This window comes from Vidua chalybeata, chromosome 10 (genome assembly GCF_026979565.1).
Source record: "Vidua chalybeata isolate OUT-0048 chromosome 10, bVidCha1 merged haplotype, whole genome shotgun sequence".
In the NCBI taxonomy this organism is placed as follows: domain Eukaryota; kingdom Metazoa; phylum Chordata; class Aves; order Passeriformes; family Viduidae; genus Vidua; species Vidua chalybeata.
In genome coordinates, this window is record NC_071539.1 from 9,401,671 (window position 1) to 9,424,665 (window position 22,995).

The 22,995-nt window shown below is 41.9% G+C and overlaps 1 protein-coding gene across 1 annotated transcript in view; it reads right to left on the minus strand.

Annotated features, from left to right (window-relative positions):
- DIS3L2 (DIS3 like 3'-5' exoribonuclease 2) overlaps positions 1-22,995 on the minus strand; it is a 182,270-nt gene that overhangs the window by 151,397 nt on the left and 7,878 nt on the right. Inside the window, exons 3-6 of the mRNA XM_053951730.1 lie at positions 12,369-12,527; positions 11,932-12,074; positions 6,669-6,722; positions 2,480-2,581 (exon numbers count right to left, since the gene is read on the minus strand). Coding sequence (XP_053807705.1) covers positions 2,480-2,581; positions 6,669-6,722; positions 11,932-12,074; positions 12,369-12,527 — 458 coding nt within the window. The remainder of the gene's footprint in view (positions 1-2,479; positions 2,582-6,668; positions 6,723-11,931; positions 12,075-12,368; positions 12,528-22,995) is intronic.

Below are 22,995 nucleotides of genomic sequence, written 5' to 3' on the forward strand. Positions count from 1 at the left end.
AGGTCCATGGAACCACCTGCACTACCAACAGGAAGATCTTCCCTCAGAGCATCCAGAGGCCATCCAGGATGCTAGAAATCCAGAAGGCACAGCCTGAACACATTGCTGAAACAACAGCCTTATCTTGTGCAAGAAACTGGTGCAGCAGCAAAAAACGCAGCTCAGTTCTCAGTGGAGCACAGGGTAATGTGTTGGGAATAGAGAACCATAAAAACAATCAGCACACACATCTCAATCCTAACAAACCAATATGTACAGAGCCTGTAAAGCCTCCTCTGAGAGCATCAGCTATACCATATATCTGATTTACATTTTTCAGAGAAATAACTGAAGCTCTTCAGCTCGTTCCAAAGGCCCAATGGGAAGGAGAAAACCCTCAATACACCTAAGTGGCAGCTTTGCAGCAGCATGAGACTAAACAAATGGAAAAACCTAAAATAGGTTGTGACAGTTTATCATTAATCAGTATGAATTACTTGGCAGAAGGCAGTATCTTTCAGTGCAACTTAATGGCACCTTTCCCAAAGAACTAACACAAACATGAGTACATAGCAAGATATTTGGGGAGCAGGGGAAAAGGGATGTCATCGCTGATTGAGTTGTTGATGGCAAGAAACAAAAAATGAGACTACACAGGGCAGCACCTGTGTGGCTGAAAAACATGACTGGCATGTTCCAGCTACTCATTTGGCAAGGGTAAATTCACCACAGAAGAATCATAATCATATTACAAAACACTCAAGGCTTTTGAATAGCTTCCTTGCAGTCAGATACCATTTCTCCAACAGGTCTACTTATTCATGCATTTTGCCAGAACAGGGATAACATTCTGAATCCTTCCTCTTGTATTCATAAAAGATCATTACTGTTGAACATATGAAGGTATGAGAATAGAAGAGAGAGGGAGAGGCATTATCTTTGTTTAGAAACAGATATAAATGCAAAACTGCAGACAAAGCTTCCAGCTCAGGCAATCTCTATCAAGCCTACGAAGAAGCCCTTGTGCTGGCAGGTCCTGGCAAAGGATCCAAGCATCCAAACTATTCTGTTTTTCCATCTATATGAAATGGTTTAATACAAAAGATAACTTGCCTATATGGATTTGGTGACCAAAACACATAGTCATCAGCATAGTTTTAGTGAACTCTGACTTGAAGTCTTGAATAGCTATTGAAGAAATTTTGCTTTGACCCTCAAAACTGGTTCTCAGAGATTACTGAGATAGCAGCAGACCTCTTTCTTTTATTTGTATATGGATATACCTGTAATACCTTAGATCCCACTTATGATTGTCTTTTGTATTAGGTTTAGTTTTGTACTAAATTGTGTGTGTGTCAATAAATTGGTCATTCACTCATTTTATGCATATTAAAAGGAAGAGACAAGCTCTAATGTGTCTCAAACCATCATTTCAACTGTTATTAGATTTAACAGAATAGGTAGAAGGTTCAGCAAATGACCAGACTTGGCAAGAAGTCTTGCATTTGCAAGTCTAAAATCATATAGCTTCAAACAAAGGCAGAGAAGGTAGCCAGACTGAGTAAAAGCACCAGGCCAAAATAGTTCAGACCAGTCCCCAGTCTGCTGGAAACATCCTTACTATTACTTTTGTCTGAAAGATCTATGACAGTCTTTAAACTCTTAAAAAGAATTCACAAACCATGTTTGGAAAACAATTTGTGGTGATTCTGTTGTGCTTACATGTGAAAACCCATGTTAAAATTGCTAACTGCAGCTTCCATCTCCCAGCAACTAGAGAAAAGGAGGAAAAGCTGCCCTTGTATAGTGATGTTAAAAGATAAACCTGAAAACAAGATAAAATTATCCAGATATTTGAAAGGACAAAGTTTGATTAGGGAATGAAGTTTTATCAGTGGGAAAAAAAAAAAAAAAAACCCAGACAGTTATCTTACTGAAATCCTCAGACATGAAAATGAAAGCAATTGTCCCACATTCGTATTGCTCCAGTCATTTCACACATGCTTCATTCATGTTAAGAAGGGAATTACCACAAAATCTGGAGCTGTGACAAGATAAGCTTTTCACGGACTGAAGACCCAAAAATTAGAGAGAGTTAATCATAACTAAAGCTTTGTGAACAACACTTGTCAAATACATGAGCAATTGCAAACACCTACACAGTGCTATCCAAAACACCACAGCATGAAGACAGCCAAATAGCAGATACCAAAAGTCACCTCTGCCAACTGTGCTTGGAACCAGTCTCATCATCAGACTTTCCCAAAGAGTGATAATGAAGGCCATTCCATGCAAAGAAAGAGGTGTCAACGCCTCAGGTATCACTTCTTCCAAACACTGTACTGGATAAAGTCTTTTAATCAACAGCAGCATAAACTCAATTTAGCTAATGTGATTTGTAGGAAATTCTCTGTTCTCTGTCTCAGGCCCTACAAGTTTAGTGATGAAAATTGTAATAAACTCTTTCTCTCAAATCACAGCAAAAATATACTGAACTGACCTTCCACTGATCTCTGGGGAGCAGTTTCACCACCACGATGTCACCGTTCAGGGCTCTGTTGCGAGCAACCACTCCGTCAATAAAGATATCGCGACTCCCGTCCTAGACAAAGAGGAAGAAAAGTAAGTGCCAGACCAAAACATATTAAATCATGGTTGTTATGAGGTTTAAAACACTGCCATCAAGAAAGACACACACCCCAGTTAGGCAAACATCCTGCAGTTGTGCACAGGAACAAAATGGATTTACCATATGCCCTTTAACATACATGATCTTTTAGCAAATGAGCACCTTTGTATGGATGTGCCAGTACAGTAGTTCCACACTATTTACACAAGACAGAGCCCTCAAGATGTGCTGTCTCAGTTCCTCTACAGTTACTTTTGGGAACAGGTAGAGAGTTTTCTACCGTCACAGTTCTTGACACATTAATTTCCCACCTCAAACATTCAAAGCCAGTGTTCAGAACAGACAAGTGTTCAGAATTGTTTACAAGGCAGTCTCTGCAAAGTGCTCCATGCAGAGCTCCTGCTGCTGTCCTGGTGAGCTGGGAAAGCAGGGACATGCAGCTCCTGGACCAGCAGGGCACTCTGTGAAGGTGGTCTGGATTGTGGTTAGGGATGCAATCTCTTCTTTTTCAAATGAACTAACACCATATATTCTGCATTTGGCACAATTAATGTTATAAGGTATCCCAAATAATGACAACCACTGATCCCAACTGCAAGCCAGGAGATCTTTTACTGTAACAGACATGTCAGGACACCTTCTCTGAATATTCTGGGTTAGCGTCCTTGCACAAGAGCCTCTACTAATTGCACACACCATGATTATCCACCCCAGACATGTTTGGAATTCGGTTACTCTGGATTTAGTTTGGGAGATTTTCTTCATGGGATGAACAAAGTTTCCTGAAGATGCCAACACAAAGATTTTAGTTTTTAAAGGATTGCCGGTTTTGTCTTTTTTTTTTTTCTTTTGATAATTATTGACCATGCTCTTGCTGCTTTCATTTCTGCTTTCCCTTAATTCAATATACAAAAAATTCCATGTGTCTGTTTACAGTACAATGAACATGTCAAACAATGTGAGCATTTAGTATCAATATGACCAGTTTAAATAGTTTTTCTGAAGAGAGTTATCTTTGCATAATTTTGAGGTACAAAAAAGGAGGTTGAGTTTCTTCAGGTTAGTACTTCATTGTCTTTCAAAGAAAAAAATAGCCTCACAAGACAAAGTCTTAATCGCAACTTCAGCTGTTTCTCAGACACTCCTGAGTCTCAGATGCGTGAATAAAGCCAATCAGAACTACCAGCATGCTCAGTGTCCAAGAAAAACTTATTTTATAACCTGAAAACATGAAGCCCAAATATCACATAAGTATCTTACTCTGCTTAGATACCAAAACAATAAAAGGAAGAACCCTGCCATGATGTGAAACTAAGGCTGTCCTCCAAGAGACCAAATTACTCTTAGAAAGAAAAGCAGCAGCAGCTCAACAGCTGTGTGAAAGCTGCCTCCCATGACAAGATGCAGAAAAATTGCAAAGCCTCTTGGACCAACATAATTCAAATTGGAAACCGTTCTCTTCAAAAAGCCAGATTTTTTACACATGGTCTTATTCCTTATTTCTCCGCACCCTCTCCCTTCAGCTCCAACTCTTTGCCTAAATCCATCATATACATAAAAATGAAATGTTCAAAGTCACTTTCTAAGGCAAATTCCTGGTTTGGGTTAGGGTTTTGGTTTTTTTTTTGATCTGTACCTGTAGCTGCTCTGTCCTGCAGGACACAGGCTAGCACTCAAAATAATTTGCTCTACACTTTTTTTCCTTTTCTCCTATGTCCATGAAAATTAAAGGGTGCCTGATGTACCACACTATCTGGTTAAAGCTTCATCGCCACACTCTGCAAGAGTCTTGTCTTTAATTGCACCCACACACTCTTTCTAAACAATACATGTGTGTGTATGTATATATATATATATATACAAATCTACATATGTGTATTCACACCTATTTTACAGCAGTTAATTTCAACATCTGCAACAAAGCTGTAATCAGAAAATTGCCATCAGTTTTGGTTTTCCCTCCAAAAAGAAACATCTCTATATCTTGAGCTCCAGGCTCACAACTGTTGGGCGAACTTACGCACTTCCAAGAAAATTTGTGCATCCCACTTTTTCCTCTGCACAGCTGACACTTCAGGTTACTAATGCAATTAAAATGGCACTGAATGACAACAGAACACAATCATTTGCAAAGTTTCAGCTGTCCCTGGGGTGCATCTACTCTAACAGTCACAATGGCCTCCAGACTCCCACTGCGCCCTCCAGGGAGCACGGGGCTTTCTTTGCAAATATCTCCAGCAGTGCTCCCTATCCTCCTCTGACAAGAGATCTGCAGTACTTCCATCTGCTCTGGAAGTGGCCTCCACAAGCACAGCACAGCTCCAGTCCCTGTCACTCAGGCTCAGCAGCACCATCCTTCACACTGACACTTCAAACCACACCACCCTGCGCAGGGAACACACGAGATGCAAGGCAGAGATTTAAATTCTTGGGGTGTGTTTTCTGGGTAGCTTCAAGAAAAAAGCCCTGTGCCTTCCCCTCAACTCTTCATGCAACAACGAGATGAGCAGAGAGAGCACATGTGCAGCAAGAAACACGCAGGGATTTCTGGTGTCAGAAGGTGAACAGCTGTTGCATTGAACTCCATGAAGCCATGGCCAAGTCATAGCTGAAGTGAAAGGGGCATAGTGCCCTCATCAACAGTAGAAAAGAAAGAGTGATTTTTCACAGCTGCAGCTCTTGCAGCATCTGGCAATGATGGGAAGTGCTGCAGAACACCAAGGCTGCAACCCCTCCATTATGGCAAATAATGTTATACAAAGGATAAGCTTCCCAAAGCATCTGTCTTAACGGACTGTGCCTACACAAACCACAGTCATCTTGCTCCAGGTGTTGATTCTGCCGGTTCTGGTATGCATCTTCATAAAGGGCAGAAAAGTAGAAAGATAGTTGAAATAACCACCTCTGCTAGTCCTCCTTAATGTATGCATTCCTGCACACAGAACAGGCACAAGGCAACAGCTGGACACCAGAGGGGTGATTAGGGGTAAAGCCTCACATCCAAATAACTCATGAGAGTAGCTGAACTTCTCTTTTAACCTTGCATTTTGTAAATTCAGAGAATATATTTAATAGCTTACACTTACCACACCTACAAGGACACCTGGCAGAGGAAGGATCAAAGTTCCTTTCACTTACACACTTCCCTCCTGAGAGCTGCTCTGTACTTCTTCCTCTAGTTAATGCTAGTGTATTCTCTGCAGCCCCAGCCTTTTCCCATCCCTGTAATACCAACCTTCTCTAAACAAAGCTCCAAAACATTACCCCAAATCAACAACATAAACTGAAAAACACCATGAATTTCAAGCCCCAAAACAATAGCGCTGTCAGTAGCAGGGAGAACAACACAATCAGTGTTTCACTGTCTCAGGGCAGGCTCTGCCTTCTCATCCCTACACCAGCAAAACATTTCAATATAAAACTCTCTCATTAACAGCAACACTTTGACCAAGTCAGTTCCAGATAAAAAGCTTCAGCTGTGCCAGCTGTGAGGCCACCTTCCTGACTGGATGGCCCTGAAATTGCAAGAGTCCTTCTTTTCTGTCAAAGTAAGGAAAGAAGAGAGAAGAGGTGCAAGGCAGTCCCATGTGGCAGAAGCACATCCCAAGCCAACCAAGATACAGCCCGTGCCAGAGCGGGCACATGAAAAGGAATCATGCGTATTATTTCTGGAATGACTTTTCAAATTAGCTCATGCAGCAGATCGAAAATGGAGAGCATATTTGTTTAGGGAAGATTAACTTAAATCAGTGGAAAATCTATAAAATCTCTGCAGCCATAAACCAAGGGTTTCTGATTATGCTACCTGGTGGTCCTCAAACCTGACTTCAGCTGGCCTCTGTGGGACCCTGCAGTACCCCCAACTTCAGCACAAGCAAAGCATTTCTTTGAGGTATGAGAAAGCAGGATTTGGTTGGGAATATTTGATATAAAAGAAAATCCAGATTGTGTTCATTTATTCCAACTCATTCACCTTTGAGTGACCTTCTGTGCACAGCATAACTCCTATCTTAATGCACCTTTACTTATGAACTTTAAAGCATTATAAAATTACACTTACTGGAGATGGAATGAAGGCTTCATGGTACTTCTTAGGATTTATTCTCAAGGGTCCCTTAAAAAAAAAGGAAAGAAGGAGAAAGATTATGCCTGAATCTTATTAATTTTATTTAACACCAGTTAAATTAGAGAGCTGTGGGTAATATATCTACAGTGAAACATGAGAGATACATCTAAATTTCCATTATACATTTCAAGTCTTGACAACTTAGCATCCAAGCAATTTCAAGCCAAAAGGCAGTTTCATGATAGGCTTAAGCTGATCTACTGCAGTCTGTCATCAAAGAGATGTTGAATCATTAGTTGTTGCTGCTACTGGGTGAACTGAGGATCCAAGCTCTCGTGTTCTTTCACACATTTTCTGCTGAGCATCCACCAGCTTCGTTAACAATTGGATAATAGAAAAAAATTGGCTTGCTCTGTTTTGGAAAAGGAGAATGTTGGGTTTGCTTATTTTGGAGGATGCAAGGAAAGAGGAAAAGAAAAGCTGAGCTTGCATGGCAGCAGGTATCATTCTTATGGGGCTCTGGCTGCTTAGGCTGTTCCTGCAAACAGACAGCAGCAGTAACTGTGATAATAAAGTACATTTCCAAAAAAGAATTTAAAGGATTTTCCAAAAATAAACACTTAAAGTCTACAGGATTAAATTCTGTTTAAACACACTTAAAGGCAAACTATCTTAAATACATTTGAAAATTCCATGGTCTATCTATTTCTGCTTTGTTATCTGCCAACTTAAAGGCCAAGTCACCTGCAACAAATTCGTATCAACCCTCCAAAGTAAACCAACCAGTTTTGTTGCTTGCACTCATGTCCATCCAAGAGAAAGGCAGAGCCAACCAAAGCCTTATAGGCTACACATTTGCATCCCAAAAGTATCCTGGAAATTGGGATTCGGGTGACTGCAGTTCAAACTGACAGCATTTGAATCTTATGGGAATACAACTTAGGTATCTGCCTTCCAACAGGCTTCTGCTCTGGGGAGAAACTTTAGAAATTTCTCCACTTGTGTATTTGAAGTAATGTTAGCCAATTTATTATATGAACAGATTCCATCTGTTTGCACTTCTGTGTTAAGCAATCATAGGAGCCTCTCACAGGAATTGCTTCTCTAAAACTTTACTGCAGCAAATAATTTTTTATGCACTCTGGGAAACACTCAGACAATAAGAAAATCGAGCTGATTACATGTGAAAGTTTAGCTGCCTTGAAGAATTCACAGATTTACGAAGATTTTCCATTGCACTTATTTGCTGAAGTTTACCAGCAAATACAGAATACCAGATTACCAGCAGCATGTATTCCATACTCTTTAGATACTATTTGAGTACTCTGCTGCACTATCTAATTTTATGTCTCACATAACTTGTACTAACAAGGACACTTGCCCCCATTGCAGGCATAACCCAGGACAACAGCATGGAAACAAAGATGACCCACGGAGAGAAACCCTGGGGTATTTTGTGCTTAAGCAAAGTGAGAGCTGACTTGCTGTCATCAGTTTCTATTAGCACTGCTACCCACTGATGGAAAATTCTCAATGGTTGTCCTCCACTTATTTCCCAGAATCAGTCATCAGGAAGCTGCTACAGACAGAAAGGAAAAAATGGAAAGGGATTGTTGCTCTGTTTGACAATGAGTCAATTCCCATATGTGGATCTACCTACCAGCACTAAGCAGATGAGGGGATATCCTGCTTTCCTCTGCATAGTCCCCTTGAATAGTGTGGGACAGCTGTCAATCAGTCAGGTGTAAATGCCAATAATGCACATGAAAAATCAGGGTTTGTGTCCATGGCCCAGAAGGCACCAGAGCAGCAACGTGACCATGGATGCCCAGCTCCAGCAAACACACAGAGGAGCATAGTGTTACCACATTTATTGTGCAGCCTGTTTATCTGCATTTTATATGCACTACCTAATTATGATCAGCATTAGAATTCTTATGTCAAGTAACATTAAAAAACTTCAGCTCTTCCTTTAAGCAAGAAACTCACAAAATTAATCTTAGAAAGCAGATGGGCCCTATTATCTGTGCCCATGAAAATCCTATTTACAATGTTGTACATTTCACGCTGTGATATCATATCTGGAACCAGTCACTCTCCCCATCTGCAATGAACAACTGTTCTCATATGTGTATTAGGGGGTGAGGATCTGGCTGCAGAGTCTCATGATGTCACACTAATGTTGTATTATTTTACAATAGCTTGCAAATAATAGCTGCTATATTTATCAGTGTTTTTCTGTCATTAGGGCTTTTGTTATGAAAGGGAAGAACAAGGTCTGCAGGAAGGTTTCTAAAACATTTTCTGATGATTCAAGGCAGCTTCACAGGCTCTTGCCAATAAAGTTTCTAACCTTACTGAACCTTCCCAGTGAGACACAAAAGGGTCATGATTTCTCAAGCTGCTTTGCTAAATGCAGGGCAGGCAGTACTCAGACTAAACTTCAAGCATCCTAAACCAAGCAGTTTATAACAACTATTGTAACACATATGTCTAGATCCATTTGTATGTACAAACCACCAAAATTAGGTCAGGTTCACAAGTATCTGCTACCAAGGCTTCCTTCAAAAAAACAATCCATGAAAATCAGGGAAACCCCAGCTTTCACATCCACAAAAGAACAGCTTTCCAAGGAAAAACACCCTTTCAACAGCAAAGCAGTCTCTGCATTTCTGTTCACTCCACCTGACCCCAGCAGCCCTGCAGGGAGGGTCTGGGAGACACTGGAGGCGTGGAGCAGACATGAGTTTCTGGCTGATGCTTCAGAGGATGATTAGAGTCCTTTGGGTCAATGCTCTTTAATACACAGCCTGATTTCATCTGCTGTGTGTAACCATCCTCGTGCGCTCACAGAAGGACGCAGGAGTTATTGGATCTTGTTTGCCTTCAGGCTATCCGGTGTGATTCCAACCAACCTGATATGCCTGGGGCTTGCTCCCTGCAGTTTTAAGGGCAGGGAAGTGGGAATTCTGTGCATTCACAAGCGCCTGGGCTCAGATCCCTTTTCTTGCGGAAGGACGTTTCCAGACACGTTGTGTGACTAAGTGAATCCAGGAATCTGCAGGTCACACTTCTCCTGCTACTTATCAAAGCATGACTTATGTCAGATACAGCACCAGAAGCCATTAAGATCAATGTTACTGACAGACGTCAGCACCCATAAAGATAACCTTTCACTCTTCCTGATCTAGGGCTGCCTAATCGTGGCACTTGTGTGTCATCTGAGCAACCTCCAGGTCTGCCAGGAGTTTCTGTGGGTTGGGCTTTTAGGAACACTTTGCTGCACAGCTGCATTGCCAAGGTCCAAGAATCTCAATGTTATTATGGTAGGCTCTTTTCTCCCTAATAGAGCTCTCAAATTCTCATCCAAATATAAGCACATCCAGTGTTTCCAGGATGCTCCAGGAGACAGCCCATGTTCAGAGAGTCATGCTGCTGCCTGGGAGCACTCCAGTTGCCTCAGGACCATCAGATTCAGACCAATACGTTTGTCCTCCCCTTCCATATGCTCATGTGGAGCCTTTTTGCAGGTTACCATGCCAGAACAATGCCCTGCTTTTGGGGATTAACACAATAGGGATGTGTTCATTCTGTCTCTTGCCATTGTAGCAAAAACCACTGAATATTCATCCATTCATTAAAGTTGCAATCAGGATCTCACCTATCTTGGTTGAGGCTGCAGTGATGAATGGTCTTGATGAAATCATAAGGATGAATGAACTGGAGAAATACTGAGCTGGGATGCCCATGATCTAACACTCAGCTCTGAATTATTAAATACAGCTTCTACAGTTTCAATTGTTTCCCTGAGATGTGGAACTGGATGAAAGGAAAACAGACAGAGCCTAAGAGAGCACATAAGACTCTTCCAGTTACGCAGCACATGACCTGGAGTAGATACTACACATTTACAAGAATTAGGGATTCTTTTGCCAGGGATCATGCAATCACAGGTCCCTGGGGACTCAGCATTTCAATGGGATTCTCAGGTAGTAGTCATAGCCTGATGTGCCTCATCTGCAGCTGCACTTGACCTCATAGGCAGTTACACACAGTGCACTTAACACTATCAGGCCGTGTTACCAAAAATGGTGCCAAAACACTCCTGAAGGTAAGGCAGAAGCTTTAGTTGATGCCATATGCCAGTGCAGCCATGAGGGAAGTTACAGCTAAAGGCTCCCATTTCCTCCTTCACCATTTGCTTCCCATTGCAGATGTCTGTGATGGTCTTTAAAAATGCACTGATCTAAGGTCCAAGTAGCCCAGTTGACCATGCTGATCATCAGCAAGAATATGATTTCTCTCAAAGTTAAGAGTGCATGAGATTGGTCTTCAGAATGGAATCAGGCAGTCTTTTATGTAAAATCCTCATCACACCTCCAGAGATTATGCCATTATAATGATATACAAGAATTATTATAAAATTATAACAAAAAATCAGACAAAAATTGAGGTGATGTCATTTGAGACTCCAGTGTATTGATGAAACATCACAACCTCACCAGTACTACAACTCTAATTAAATGGCAATGGACCCGTATGTGTTTGGGTAAACAAAGCCTTAGTGTGGATGTTATGCCTTCATTGACTTCCACCTGCCCTTTTTCTCCAGCCAGTCTGATCTCACTGGGATGCCAGGTGTGTCCTGAAGAACATTACACCATGTTGAGGACTACTATGAACATGGTGCAAGGACGCTCTCTTCTCCACCTCAGCCCTGCCAGCCTTCATGTAAATCTCCTCTATCCAGCAGACAGGACAGCAGGTCCACCCCCACATTCTTTAGAAAATAATTGCTGCCTACTGATGGCTGCAGTTTTGCCGCTCCAAAAAGAAGCACAAACATTGTTGTGAGAAATTCCAGAAGAGGTACCTTGCTAAGGGCATTTGGTTTTGTTTACACTGACACAGACAGAGGCTGCTAGCAACTGCTGTTGTTTTGAGCATCATTTGTAAAAGGAAGTGTCTCCCCAGTAATGACCATCATGGCCAGCAGACTATTCAACCAGAAATCTGCAATTTATCATTAGTGTGGATCAGGAATTTTACAGAACATGAAATCAAACAAAAAAGTACTTCAGAGGAATGTAGAAGATTCCATCCCACTTGTAGAACATCCTGAGAAAGGAAAAATATCTTCCTCTGGCATCTACAAGTGCTACATGAATTCCCTGTCATCAACTGCTGCTGATTTCCAACAACTGCCTGTGATTTCCACACTTATCACAAGAGCATGGACACTGTACATTTCAGGCACCTGAATTAGCTCTCCCCTTTTCAGTCCTGCTGAAACATCTTCCTTTGACACGTAGGCTTCAAATATACTCTTCTTCCTCCCTCGAGTGGGTTTATTTAGATTCTTTCTGTCACCTGATGTTGGGACAGTAGCATAGGATCCTCCTGCAAACAAAAATTTGTAAGTGTTACCTTGCCCACCAAACATGACTGTGTATCTTAACAGAATCTGTACAGAAGTTTTATATTCAAAGTTGAACTTCTGAGAACAGTTTGCCTAGAAATACTGGCACCCAACTTCAGAACACCAAAAAGCCTGGAATAATCATATTTTACAAATAATCAACAGTCTTTTACAGCTCATTTTAAAGTCAATAGCATTCATCCCAGCCCATCTTTTAAAGCACAGGGCTTCAAGGCAGCTTATTCCTGAAGCGTGTACACACACTGCTTTAATACCTCTGGGAGTTCCCAGTTGTCTGGGATTTATTCTGCTGTCTGAATTGTTCATTGTTTCTGTCTGCGATTCAGAGAGTTGCCTCTTCCTATCGAAGTTCTGGGGAGTTCTTGCAGATTCAGAGTTGTTTCTGGTCCTTGCAAACCCTCTTTTTTCTGCACCTGAAATCAAATACAGGTTTGAAATAACAAGGAAGGGAAGAGAAGCCCCAGTGCCAGCTTGTGGTCCTGGTGAAGCTCACGGTCTCTAGTTCTCCCGTACAAGTTACAACCATGAGTCACAGCCTTTATCCAAGAGAAACAATGCCTTCATTAGTTCATTTGTAATCTGTTGGCTCTTTGGGTCTCATAACACACCACTAACTTATTTTAGCATAAATAAAACGCTGGAAATTACGATGCTAAAGTTGGATATAACCCTTCCAAAATCCTGGGAAATTCATTAGAGCATATAAAATGTGAAATTGTTAAACTGTTTCCAAAGTCTCCACCCCATTAAGCCCCCAAGTAGTGAGAAAATATAACCTCCCTACAACTTAATTCAGCAGGTCAGGAATCAAGGAGGCAGAAAAAAAATTAACAACCCACATTGGAGTTATTAACTTTGGAGCTACCAGAGGCAGCGCGGTACACAAGGACACCAGAAAGAAGTGCCAAAGCTCCAAATGTCCAGCCTGCTCAGAATAGGCCACAATCATATGAAAATATTCTGCAGAGACTCACCCCTTACTTCCCTGCCATCACCTCAGCCCCTTCCCTACAGCCAGGAGAGCAAGCAGCAGCTTCCAAAGCGTATGCCAACGCTGTTCCACGGATCAGCACATTGGAATGCAACCCAGCGCCGCGCAGCTGCCCTCTTGGCCCTCCACCTGGATACTGAACATGTCATCACAGCTTTGCCTTCCAGCCCCTCCTGGCTACGCTCCCTGGGTCCAAGCTTGTACCTGCAAGTCAGAAAACGTGCAACGCCAACTTATTTGCTACGGTGCTATCCAAGTTACAAGGCAAATTTTTTACCTATGGTATCCTTCTCAAATGAAATAGAAGATGGCTTCACAGCAGCGAGGAAAAAAAATGTTTTAAAGGCTGTACTTAAGCAGAGATCTTTAAAAAATATGGTCCAACAAGAAAAAAACTGCTACTTTGCCCAATCACAGAGAAAAAGCAATTTTTATATATACAACAACAGGCAAATCAGCAGGAGGGAGGGATCTTCCTAATTCAGGAGGGAAGACACCAAGATAGGCAGAGGGACAACTGAAGGTGCCAGCTCAGACAAGTCCAGGAAGAGATTACACACCGCAGCAGTGTCTCCAAAGGGGAAGCTGAAACAAAGAGGAGGTTTCTGTTTTCAGTCACAATAACACAGCATAGTTGGGCCTTTTTCTACACAATCAGCTTTTCACACTCTGAGGGTACTTCCAGGGCGGAGACTGTTTGAGGAGGTTGCAGCTGTAACATGGCAAATTTAGCACAGAGGCAAATTTAGGTTTCAGATGAGGTGACTGAGGCAACGCAACCTGTATGGCTCACATAATGAGATGGAACTAAAATTAACTGATTCACAACTGCCTAATGAACTGATTTACAAATGTCCTAAGGGTCAAGTTAAGTTTAAAAACAGACACCAAAAGTAAAAGTACAGACTAGAGAATTGGCAACACAATTTGCTCCTGGATACGTTTTCAGAGACATTTTGGTGAAGGAATCTGACTTCAGCTGCAACAGGCGGGATTTTAGGCTGCTCATGCAGAGAGGTCATGCAATCTGCTTCGTTGGAGGTTCTTAAAAATAGGTGAGACAGACGTCTGCCAGAGCTGGTCTAAGAAGAGCCGTTTTTTCCTTGACGTAGTGAAATGGATTACATGAGCTTGTAAGGTCCTCTGAAGCCCTTGTTTCTATGACAGCAAGTCACAGAAAATACTACTATGAATTAAAGAGCCCAGGATAAAAAGGAGGCTAAATCTTAACATATAATTAAGAAGGAGCTGAAAAAAAAAAAAAAAAGAGAGAGCATAAAACTAAAATGCAGAGGGGGAATGCAAAAAAATATCTCATGAGTTGGGCAGCAAGCTAAGAGCCAGAATTAGGCACTGCAGAGTTGTCCAGCACTTGGCTTGTCCGGTGGTTCAAAAAATTTGGGGCCCCTACAGCCAAAAATAATGTACAGTAACATCAAAGGGTGGAGAAGTATCTTTGTGTGATAAAAGGTAGACATGCAGAGAGGCATCTGCACATTTTCAGCACTTTAACCTTGGGCTTGCTCTGTGGTGGGATTTTTCATTTGCTTGAACTCAAAACCAAAATTCACTCAAAACAACAAACTCTGCTTCAACATAGCTGGCCTACACGGCAGTTTACACACTCACACGCAGCCACTTCGGATAGTGTTTGACCCCTTGGCCATGACATTTATGGCTAAACAAAGCCACCCCTGTTACAAAGCCACAGGCAACTGTCACAATTAGCATTCAACTGGAACACATCAAATTCTGCATGACTGTAATCTCTTGTATTTCTTCTTTTAAAAGAAAGAGACCTAGCTACAGGTCACCATCTGTTTCAACTAGAGTCAGTATTTGTTTCTGCCATGCACCTGTCCTCTAAAACTGGAAGTTAAAAATACCTCTCAAGATGGGCTTTCCTGCTGCCCCCACTGCCCAGCATTAATATTCTGATGCATAAACAGGCATCATTCCACAAAGCAAACTGTAACTTGACTACTCTACAGCAAAGGATATATTGAGACTATTCTTTCTGAAAAATCTATCACAAACATGGTTAAACCCTATTCCAGCACTACATGTGTCAGTCTTACTTTTTCCTTGGTGTCACAGTTGAGTGATTTGTAAGAAAGAACAAAATCTCATGGCAGGATGTCACACAAAGTAGTAATACATTCTAGGCATTAAAATAACCAAATACTAAATAAACTATTAAGCAAATGAATACAAGAAAAAAATTAAAATAATTTCAGTGGAAGGAAGACTAAAGCGCAGAGCTGAGGTTGGTTGATCCATCCCAACAGGAGACTTGAAGCAACCACAGAGCACCAAACACATCTGCTGTGCAGAACCACTCAGGCCTGAACACAGCAATTCTAGCGCACAACATGTAAATATTCACAACATGCAGCAAATGCAACACATTTGGGTGTTTATCTGGCTGCAGAGATGATGTAGAGATGCTCCCTGTGTAGGCAACACTTGCCTGGGATTTCTAGATATTCTGCCATTTTCAATGGGAAATGACAAAGGACTAATAATTTGAGGAAAGGTGGTTTACTGTTCCATACTTGAAGTCCTCTGGAGGGAGATTTGGGTTGAGAAAATCCCAACACCTGCACCAGGCATAGAGGCTCCCTACAAGGGCGACAGAGGGACACCTAAATAGGACCAGAGTGCCACCCATGGAGCAGGGAAACCCTTCAAACTAGCCAAAGGGAAGCACCTGTGGGAAGCAGAAACACACAACTCCCACCTCCACAGCAAGAGAGGCGTGAAAGAAAAGTGGGGGCATTCGTGGGCCTTCAGGACAGTTCACAATCAGTCACTCACTTTTTATTCTCATCACGGACACCAGGAAAAGAAGCTGAAAGGATGCAGGGGCTGGTTGAGCTCTGCTGGAAGGACAGCACTGGAGCTCCATCTGAAATCCAAACCACCTCACTTCATCTCTATCACAACAATGACATCACACAATGGCACATTTAAACCTAAGCACCTATTAATCTTTTCTTATTTGGGGGGAATAAAAGCATGCAGGCAGCTTCCCAGAATAATTGATCTGGCTTACAGTAAGAGAGGAGGCTAGATGTTTTAAATCAGCTGATTTGGACATAATTTATACAAAATCACTCCAGAGTTTAGCTTTTGAAAAGTATTGCATTTAATTAAATTTACATCTATTAGTCAGATGATCAACTAAATGGTCAACTAAATCAACTAAAATGCTCAAGTAAACATGAAGTTAGCAAGGCCAGAAAGTCTTTAATTTTATATTAAAATTTGCATATTGCTAAACATAAGAAAGTTTATTTCCTAAAAATAAAACATTCTAACTGCCCTCTCACACCTGACAATCTCTTTGATTACCACCAGCAGAGAAGGAAAGTATTGCTGAATCTTCATCAGCACATCCATGACAACTGCCATCTATGATCCAGCAAGAACCAATTTTACTTGAGAGACCCAAGTGAATTTCAAGATAAGGAGATCTTGATATAATTTCTCCCTTTCCTACCAAAGGACATCTACACTTTCACCAGACATTTTCACCTCCAAACTTCCAGCTTTCTTACCATCTATATTATTTATGTAGATACCTACAATGGTAAGGCAGCTCCCTGGGGTGGGCAGGCCTGTGAGAGCATCACAATGGTGCTGGTAACACCTCTGCAGTGTCTGACACCCCCCCCAGGCACTATCTCAGCATGTAATGGTCCTTTTACATTAAAAAAAAAAAAAAAAAAAGGAATTTATATTGAAAGCATTGGACAGAACAATATTGTTGCAAATTTTCCAATACAAAACACCTGCATCTGCTATTTACTTTTATCAGTCCATGCTTGGACACCAACACCTACACTAACTCTGCTATTGCTAAGAGGATTTTCCATTGCTTCCCAGCATTAGATCATGGTCTAGATATGGCAAGGAATCTTTGGAAAACCCTGTTTTCCAGTTAACATAAGCATGAGAAGAAACAGAAGCATACTCCCAGAACTGGTAACATGCAATAGAACAATTTGTTATCAGTTAATGAGACACTCTTAACACACAGTTCCTAAATATTTGTCCATATTTCTACAATGTTCCATTTCATTGCTGACTCATTTGAATGACTTAAACCAATTTCCTTCAAAACTTCCAAGTAATTCTTCAAGACAACCCAGCCATGCACTTAGTGAGACATGATAAGGACACACCCATGATCTTGAAGACAGGGCAGCTATCAAAAGAAGGATCACCCAACACCGCCCTAGCCCCAAAAGCAGAAATTAACCAACCAAAAGCAACAAGAACTACCCTGATACCAGCCTGTGGTTAGTCCACACTCCCGTTTCAGTCAGACTAGGTTAAACACAGCAAGAAAGTTGAATAAAGCATGTTCCTGCTCATCCTTAGTAGAGATTTAATGAATTAGTGTCCAACCACGAGGCAGCCCAAGGCATCACCTCACAGATCTGTAAATTCAAGTTGGCCCTTGACTCCTGGCAGAGCTGACAAAGCAAATTTTAGAAACCATCAAATTTGGTCTTTTAGCAAATGAATACTCTCCAAGAGCTGCCAGGAAGTTCTATCTGCAACTTTATGAGGTACTATGGATGCTGATGTGTAACAGGGTGTATTAATAGTCTCAATACTAAAGTTCAGCCAACACAAACTCTGCCTTGTTTTGGAAAGACATCTGGGACATTAAAAAGTCCACAAGCCTACATAGCCCCCAAACAACTCATCTCAGGTACTTTTGTGACTCTGTCTCTGCACAGCTTTGATGAGCTGGGGGTACACAGCTCCTGGCTGGGAGCTCTGGACAGGCACAGACCTACTGTTGGCACTGTTGTACCGGGCAACTGCCCCTTTCATTCTCCAAAGGCAAATAAACTCTGCCAGCAGAAGACGCTTTGCCAGTACAAAGTGCGTTAACACCAGGGATGCTAGGATCCCCGTGTCTGCCCCTTTCCTACACTTAAGCAGGCAATTTCAAAGCTATTTGATATTTTCTGCAGCTCAAAGAAGCCTCTAGAATAATTCCCTCTCAAATTTTAAAAGCCAAAATGTGTTTGTTAGATTGTTTTGAATTTCTAATGCACCGGTGAAATCCAGTAGATGCCATATTATAGAAGTGACAAAGTCAAAAATCTCCAAGCACTTAAATGACTACTACAATATCCGGGATTAAATTACCACACACAAGCAAAAACAACAAGCAAAACCAACAAACACCATTGAAGTGATCTCAAATGTGAGTTATGTCAACAAAAACACTGGTCACAGGCAGGCCAGAAGTAACAAGCTATTTATGTTTTGCAAAATATTTTGCGGATTTAAGAGATTAAATGCCCCACTAATGGTAACAGCCAAATCCTTTTTTTGTTTTCTATTTAATTTTAAAAGGAAAAACACAAAGACAGCTGTTGGTATAGTTGCTCAGGGAAGAAGCTCTGTACCAGCAATTAAAAGGCACTCCCTGGAATCAATCTCTGTTCTAGACCCCAATAATACACATACAGGACCAAACCCCATCCATCACGCTCACAGAAAGCACAGCTCTGCTTCAACCTATGTTAGGAACAGTCATGCTTCCACATTTCTCTGAATATGAAGTAAAAGAGTTCAGAGTTCTTGGACAGCCTTGGAACAGAACCACCTCCATGCATTTTACAGTATCTTGAAGCCAAAAGCTTAAATAAAGTAGATGGCTCGAGATTAAAGACAAAGCAATAGAGACAAATGAGGATGTCATGGGAAAGAATTCATTAGGGATGTAGGAGTGGAAAGGCAAGACTTGGTGATATGTTATCAGTTCAGTGATGTTTCATTGCAACAGAGACCTGCAGGAGATAAACATGGTAGGCAATATTTCAGATGCTCAATCTGGAGTCTAAGAGAAAATCTGAGAGTGTGTTCTCCTTATCACAAGCAACTAAAAGAAGATCCTTGTTCTCTCATGAAATGTAAATTCAAAGATTCTTAAACTGGAGGTTCTGCAGCACATGCCTCTGCTTGGTCCAAGCTAGACCATGATCAGCTGCAGATTGATCATGATTAAAGCTAAGAGTTCCTACAACATTGCTGTGAGTCCTCCTAAAAAGTAGCCACGGAAGTGAACAATTTGAAATTATCTTAATAATTGAAAAGGAGGGAAAACTTCCAGGAAAGGGAATATCTTGGTGGAACTGGAAAAGAACGAGAATATAACAGCACTGTAGGGATTTAGGCAGATGGCAGATTGCATAATTAAGTTTAAAGTTAATTAAACAGTCATTCAAAGAAGAGAGACAATGCAAACCTACATTTACATGCACGGGCTCAGCCAAAATGCAAATTCTATGCAAATGTCCTGAACTGAGTGGATGCTGTCTTGAAATCCAGCTGTCGGAAGCAGCTCCCAAGCCCCCCAGCCTCACTAATTGACCCATTATGAGAGGCCACCAGGGTCCAGCCACTGCATAAATCTAAATGTAACTTTCCACCGTGAAGACAAAACAAAATAAAATGAGAAGACATCGTGTTAAGTGAAAGCCTGTCCACACAGCTCTAAAATTAGTTCAGCAGTAATTCAAAGGACTGGAAAAGCCCAACTGGTTACCAGCAACTCTCTACAACATAACACAGCTCTGCCTGAGCCAGCCAGCAGGTTGTCTACAGGCATGGCTGTGTTTGTGCACCATGGGCTTGAGCCATGGGTGCAGCCACCCAGGAACAAACCCAGAGAGCCCTCTCACCTTGCCTCTTTGGAGAAGGTGATTCTCCCAACAGCTTTGGCAGAAAAGCTGCACAGAAGAGTTGAATGTCCAACACAAAAAGAACAAAGGGAATCCTGACCACATGGGGAACAAGTTGGCCACAGACAGGCAGCCTATCCCCCAGCCAATGACTCCAGGTGGGAAAACACAGGCTGTCATGGTTTGTGAGGGAGTTCTTAGGACCATGAGCTGCCTTTGGAAGTGACTGTGCCACTGCAGCTGATTATGAAAGATTCAGATATCCAGCATTCCTAGAATGAAGCACTGAGGAAGAAACACTCTGACTTAGGAATGAAGGTAGCAAAAAAGTGGCATGTCCATGGATATTAAGGAAAGTCAGGAGTAGAGACAGATGCTCGTTTCCAGACTCATGAAAATGAGGTGGGAAGCAGACATATGGTGGAAGGCACTTGTTGCCACTGCTCTTTTGCTTTAAGCTGCACATACTTATTAAAAACTCTTGTGCTGCATGTCCCCAGATTTCAATATGGAACTAGGGAAAATGTTCTTGCTGACTTTGGCTTTCAGAAGGGGCCCAGACTTTGAAAAACTGAAATGAAGAAAAATGCACAATGGATTCTTTCTGCTGCTGAAAACAATGCTGTGGAAACTGCTCCTGATCGCCAAGATCATGTGCTCACGACACCATGCTTCCACTTCCAAAACACTTCCAAGCATCCTCATGCTTGCAGGCTTTTGACTTCAGTAACTGAGACAGTAATTGCAGTTTTATTCAATTCCTCAGCAGGGTTTGTGTTGTAGGAGTACTACAGTAGTGCAGGAGCCAAGGATACCATTCCAGGCTCTGAACGAAGGGCTGGTGACGAAATTCATTTAGTAGCAATAGACTAAAAGTTTATCAAAATAGTTACTGTGCTCCAGCTGCGTGCAGCAGCGCAGTGGTGTTGTCAGGGAGGGGGTACATCTCTTTTGGTTTTCAGGACTCTCTGTGAACCTGCTCCACCCTGCTCCTGACCTCCTCACTACCTACTCCGCCTGATGACTGCACTCCTCCAGGCTTCCACTCCTGCCTTGGGATGTAGGTCAGGGCTGCTTCCACTCCCCCTCATCCTTCCATCTTCCCTAAACATATTCCACAATGCCTTTTGCTCTTTGTTTTATCCAGCAACTACACTGTGAAAAAGCTGCTTCAAGACTTCAAGGAAAACACTTTAAAAACACAATATTGTGGAAGTTCTCACTTTGATTTTTCTGGGCTTCAGTAGTTTGAGAGAAGCAAGTTGCTCAAAGATCAGAAGAACCTAAGAGGCTTTGAAAAGCAAAATACCTGATAGGAGGTGCTAACATACTAGAAGACATTAACAGCTGAAGAAATCAAAGAACTGCCTTCAGATTCCTACATATCCTGAGGTAACCCAAGGTGCTGCTGAATGTGTTCATCTGCTGATGAACCATTCCCCATACTATCCACTCAGTGCAGTAGGTACATAAATCACAATCCCTAGCAGTGCGGGGGAAAATGCCTAAAAACTTACCAAATGAAAAAAACCACATTTTGGCCACTGGCTTTTATTTGCAGAGAGCCTGGAATATTCTCCAAGGCAGGATATGCCCCATACATACATATGTGGGCTGCAGCTGCTAGTGTTGACATTTTTCTTCAGTACCCTGGAAATTTTTATTTTTGTCACAGAAGAAATTATTTTATGCAATAGATCACAACATTTTGTTTTTCACCCAGCCCCAGACAAGTCTCAGTTCTCTGTAGCTTGGCTTTCCCCACAAGAGGGAGTTCGGGACATGCAGCTCTCAGCATTTCATGGTGCTGGTGAGCAGGGGATTGGGGTGGGAGGGCAAAAGATGGGCAACAGCTTTTGGGGCAGGAGAGGTAGGAGCAGAGTTGGAGAGGAAGACAGCAGAAAAAGTCCACAGCAGCCACAGCTAGAGAGGAACCACAAGAGCCACTGAATTCAGCTGCAAAGAACCTCTCCAACCTACCTGGATATCCATGGTGAAGGAGACACTTGGACATTACCTGAGTAACAGGCTAGACCTGACTGGGGTGCGTAGCCTGACTGACCTCATGGACAGCAGAGGACAGAGGGCTTTTACAAATTAATTCCTGTTTGAATGACAGCATTTTTCAGGGGTGGAAATTGTTATCAGGGCTTCTAAACGTGCTGGTGACAGCCCACATACCACAAGCCTTGGTAAAACTGTTCCAATGGTCATTCACCCTCACTGGTAAATTGTGCTGTATTTCAAGCCTGGATTTGTTTAGCCTCAAATGCATTATATCATAATCTGCTCAACTGAGTAGCCTATTATTGAACATCTGTTCCCCATGTAGGCAATTTTCTGAAAACTCCCCTCCCCCAAGCATCTCTGTGATAACTAAAGCAGAGTTCCTCCAATCACTCACTCACAATCCCAGCGTTTTCATCTTCCCTATGGCTGTCCTCTGAGTATTCATCAATTCATCACCATCCGCCTCAAACTGAGGGCATCACCACAGGATACAACACTCCAGAAGCTGCTGCTGCCGTGCCAAAGACACAGAGTCCATACTCCATCTCCCAATTCCCATGCTCATACATTACCCTTTTGGCCACATTTCACAGGAGGAGGATGTTCAGCTGATTAATCCATCAAGAGCTAAAAACTTTTTTCCAAGCTGTTGCTTCCCATACTGGGTTCCTCACACTGCTATCATGGCTCTATGCCGGCAATCCAGTAAATGGATTTTGTTTTGCCTACTCCCAGTCCACCAAGTGATCCAGATGGCTGCAGTAACTACCCCCATTATTCAATACTCTGCAAGTCATCAAAAAAAACCCTTTTCAATCCTACTTATATATTTTCTTCCTGATGACTGACAGACATATTAAACAGCACAGGGTCAGGACATGACACTGCAAGAACCAGACACACCTGTTGGTAACAATTCTAAATTTATTGCTGCATTTAATTAGTTTGACTAAACAGGTTTTAAACCATTGCACATGCACTGTGATTTAAATAAGTTCACACACTAACATCCATATTCACATCTTTGGCATCAAAACCCTAATCTCATAAGAAACTGACAGTGAAGAGCTCAACAGAACCTTTGTTAAATAAATTGGTGACAAGTCACACGAACAGAAAGATTTAAAATTAATTAAAAATCAATTTAGTTTTTCTATGAGCCTATCATTT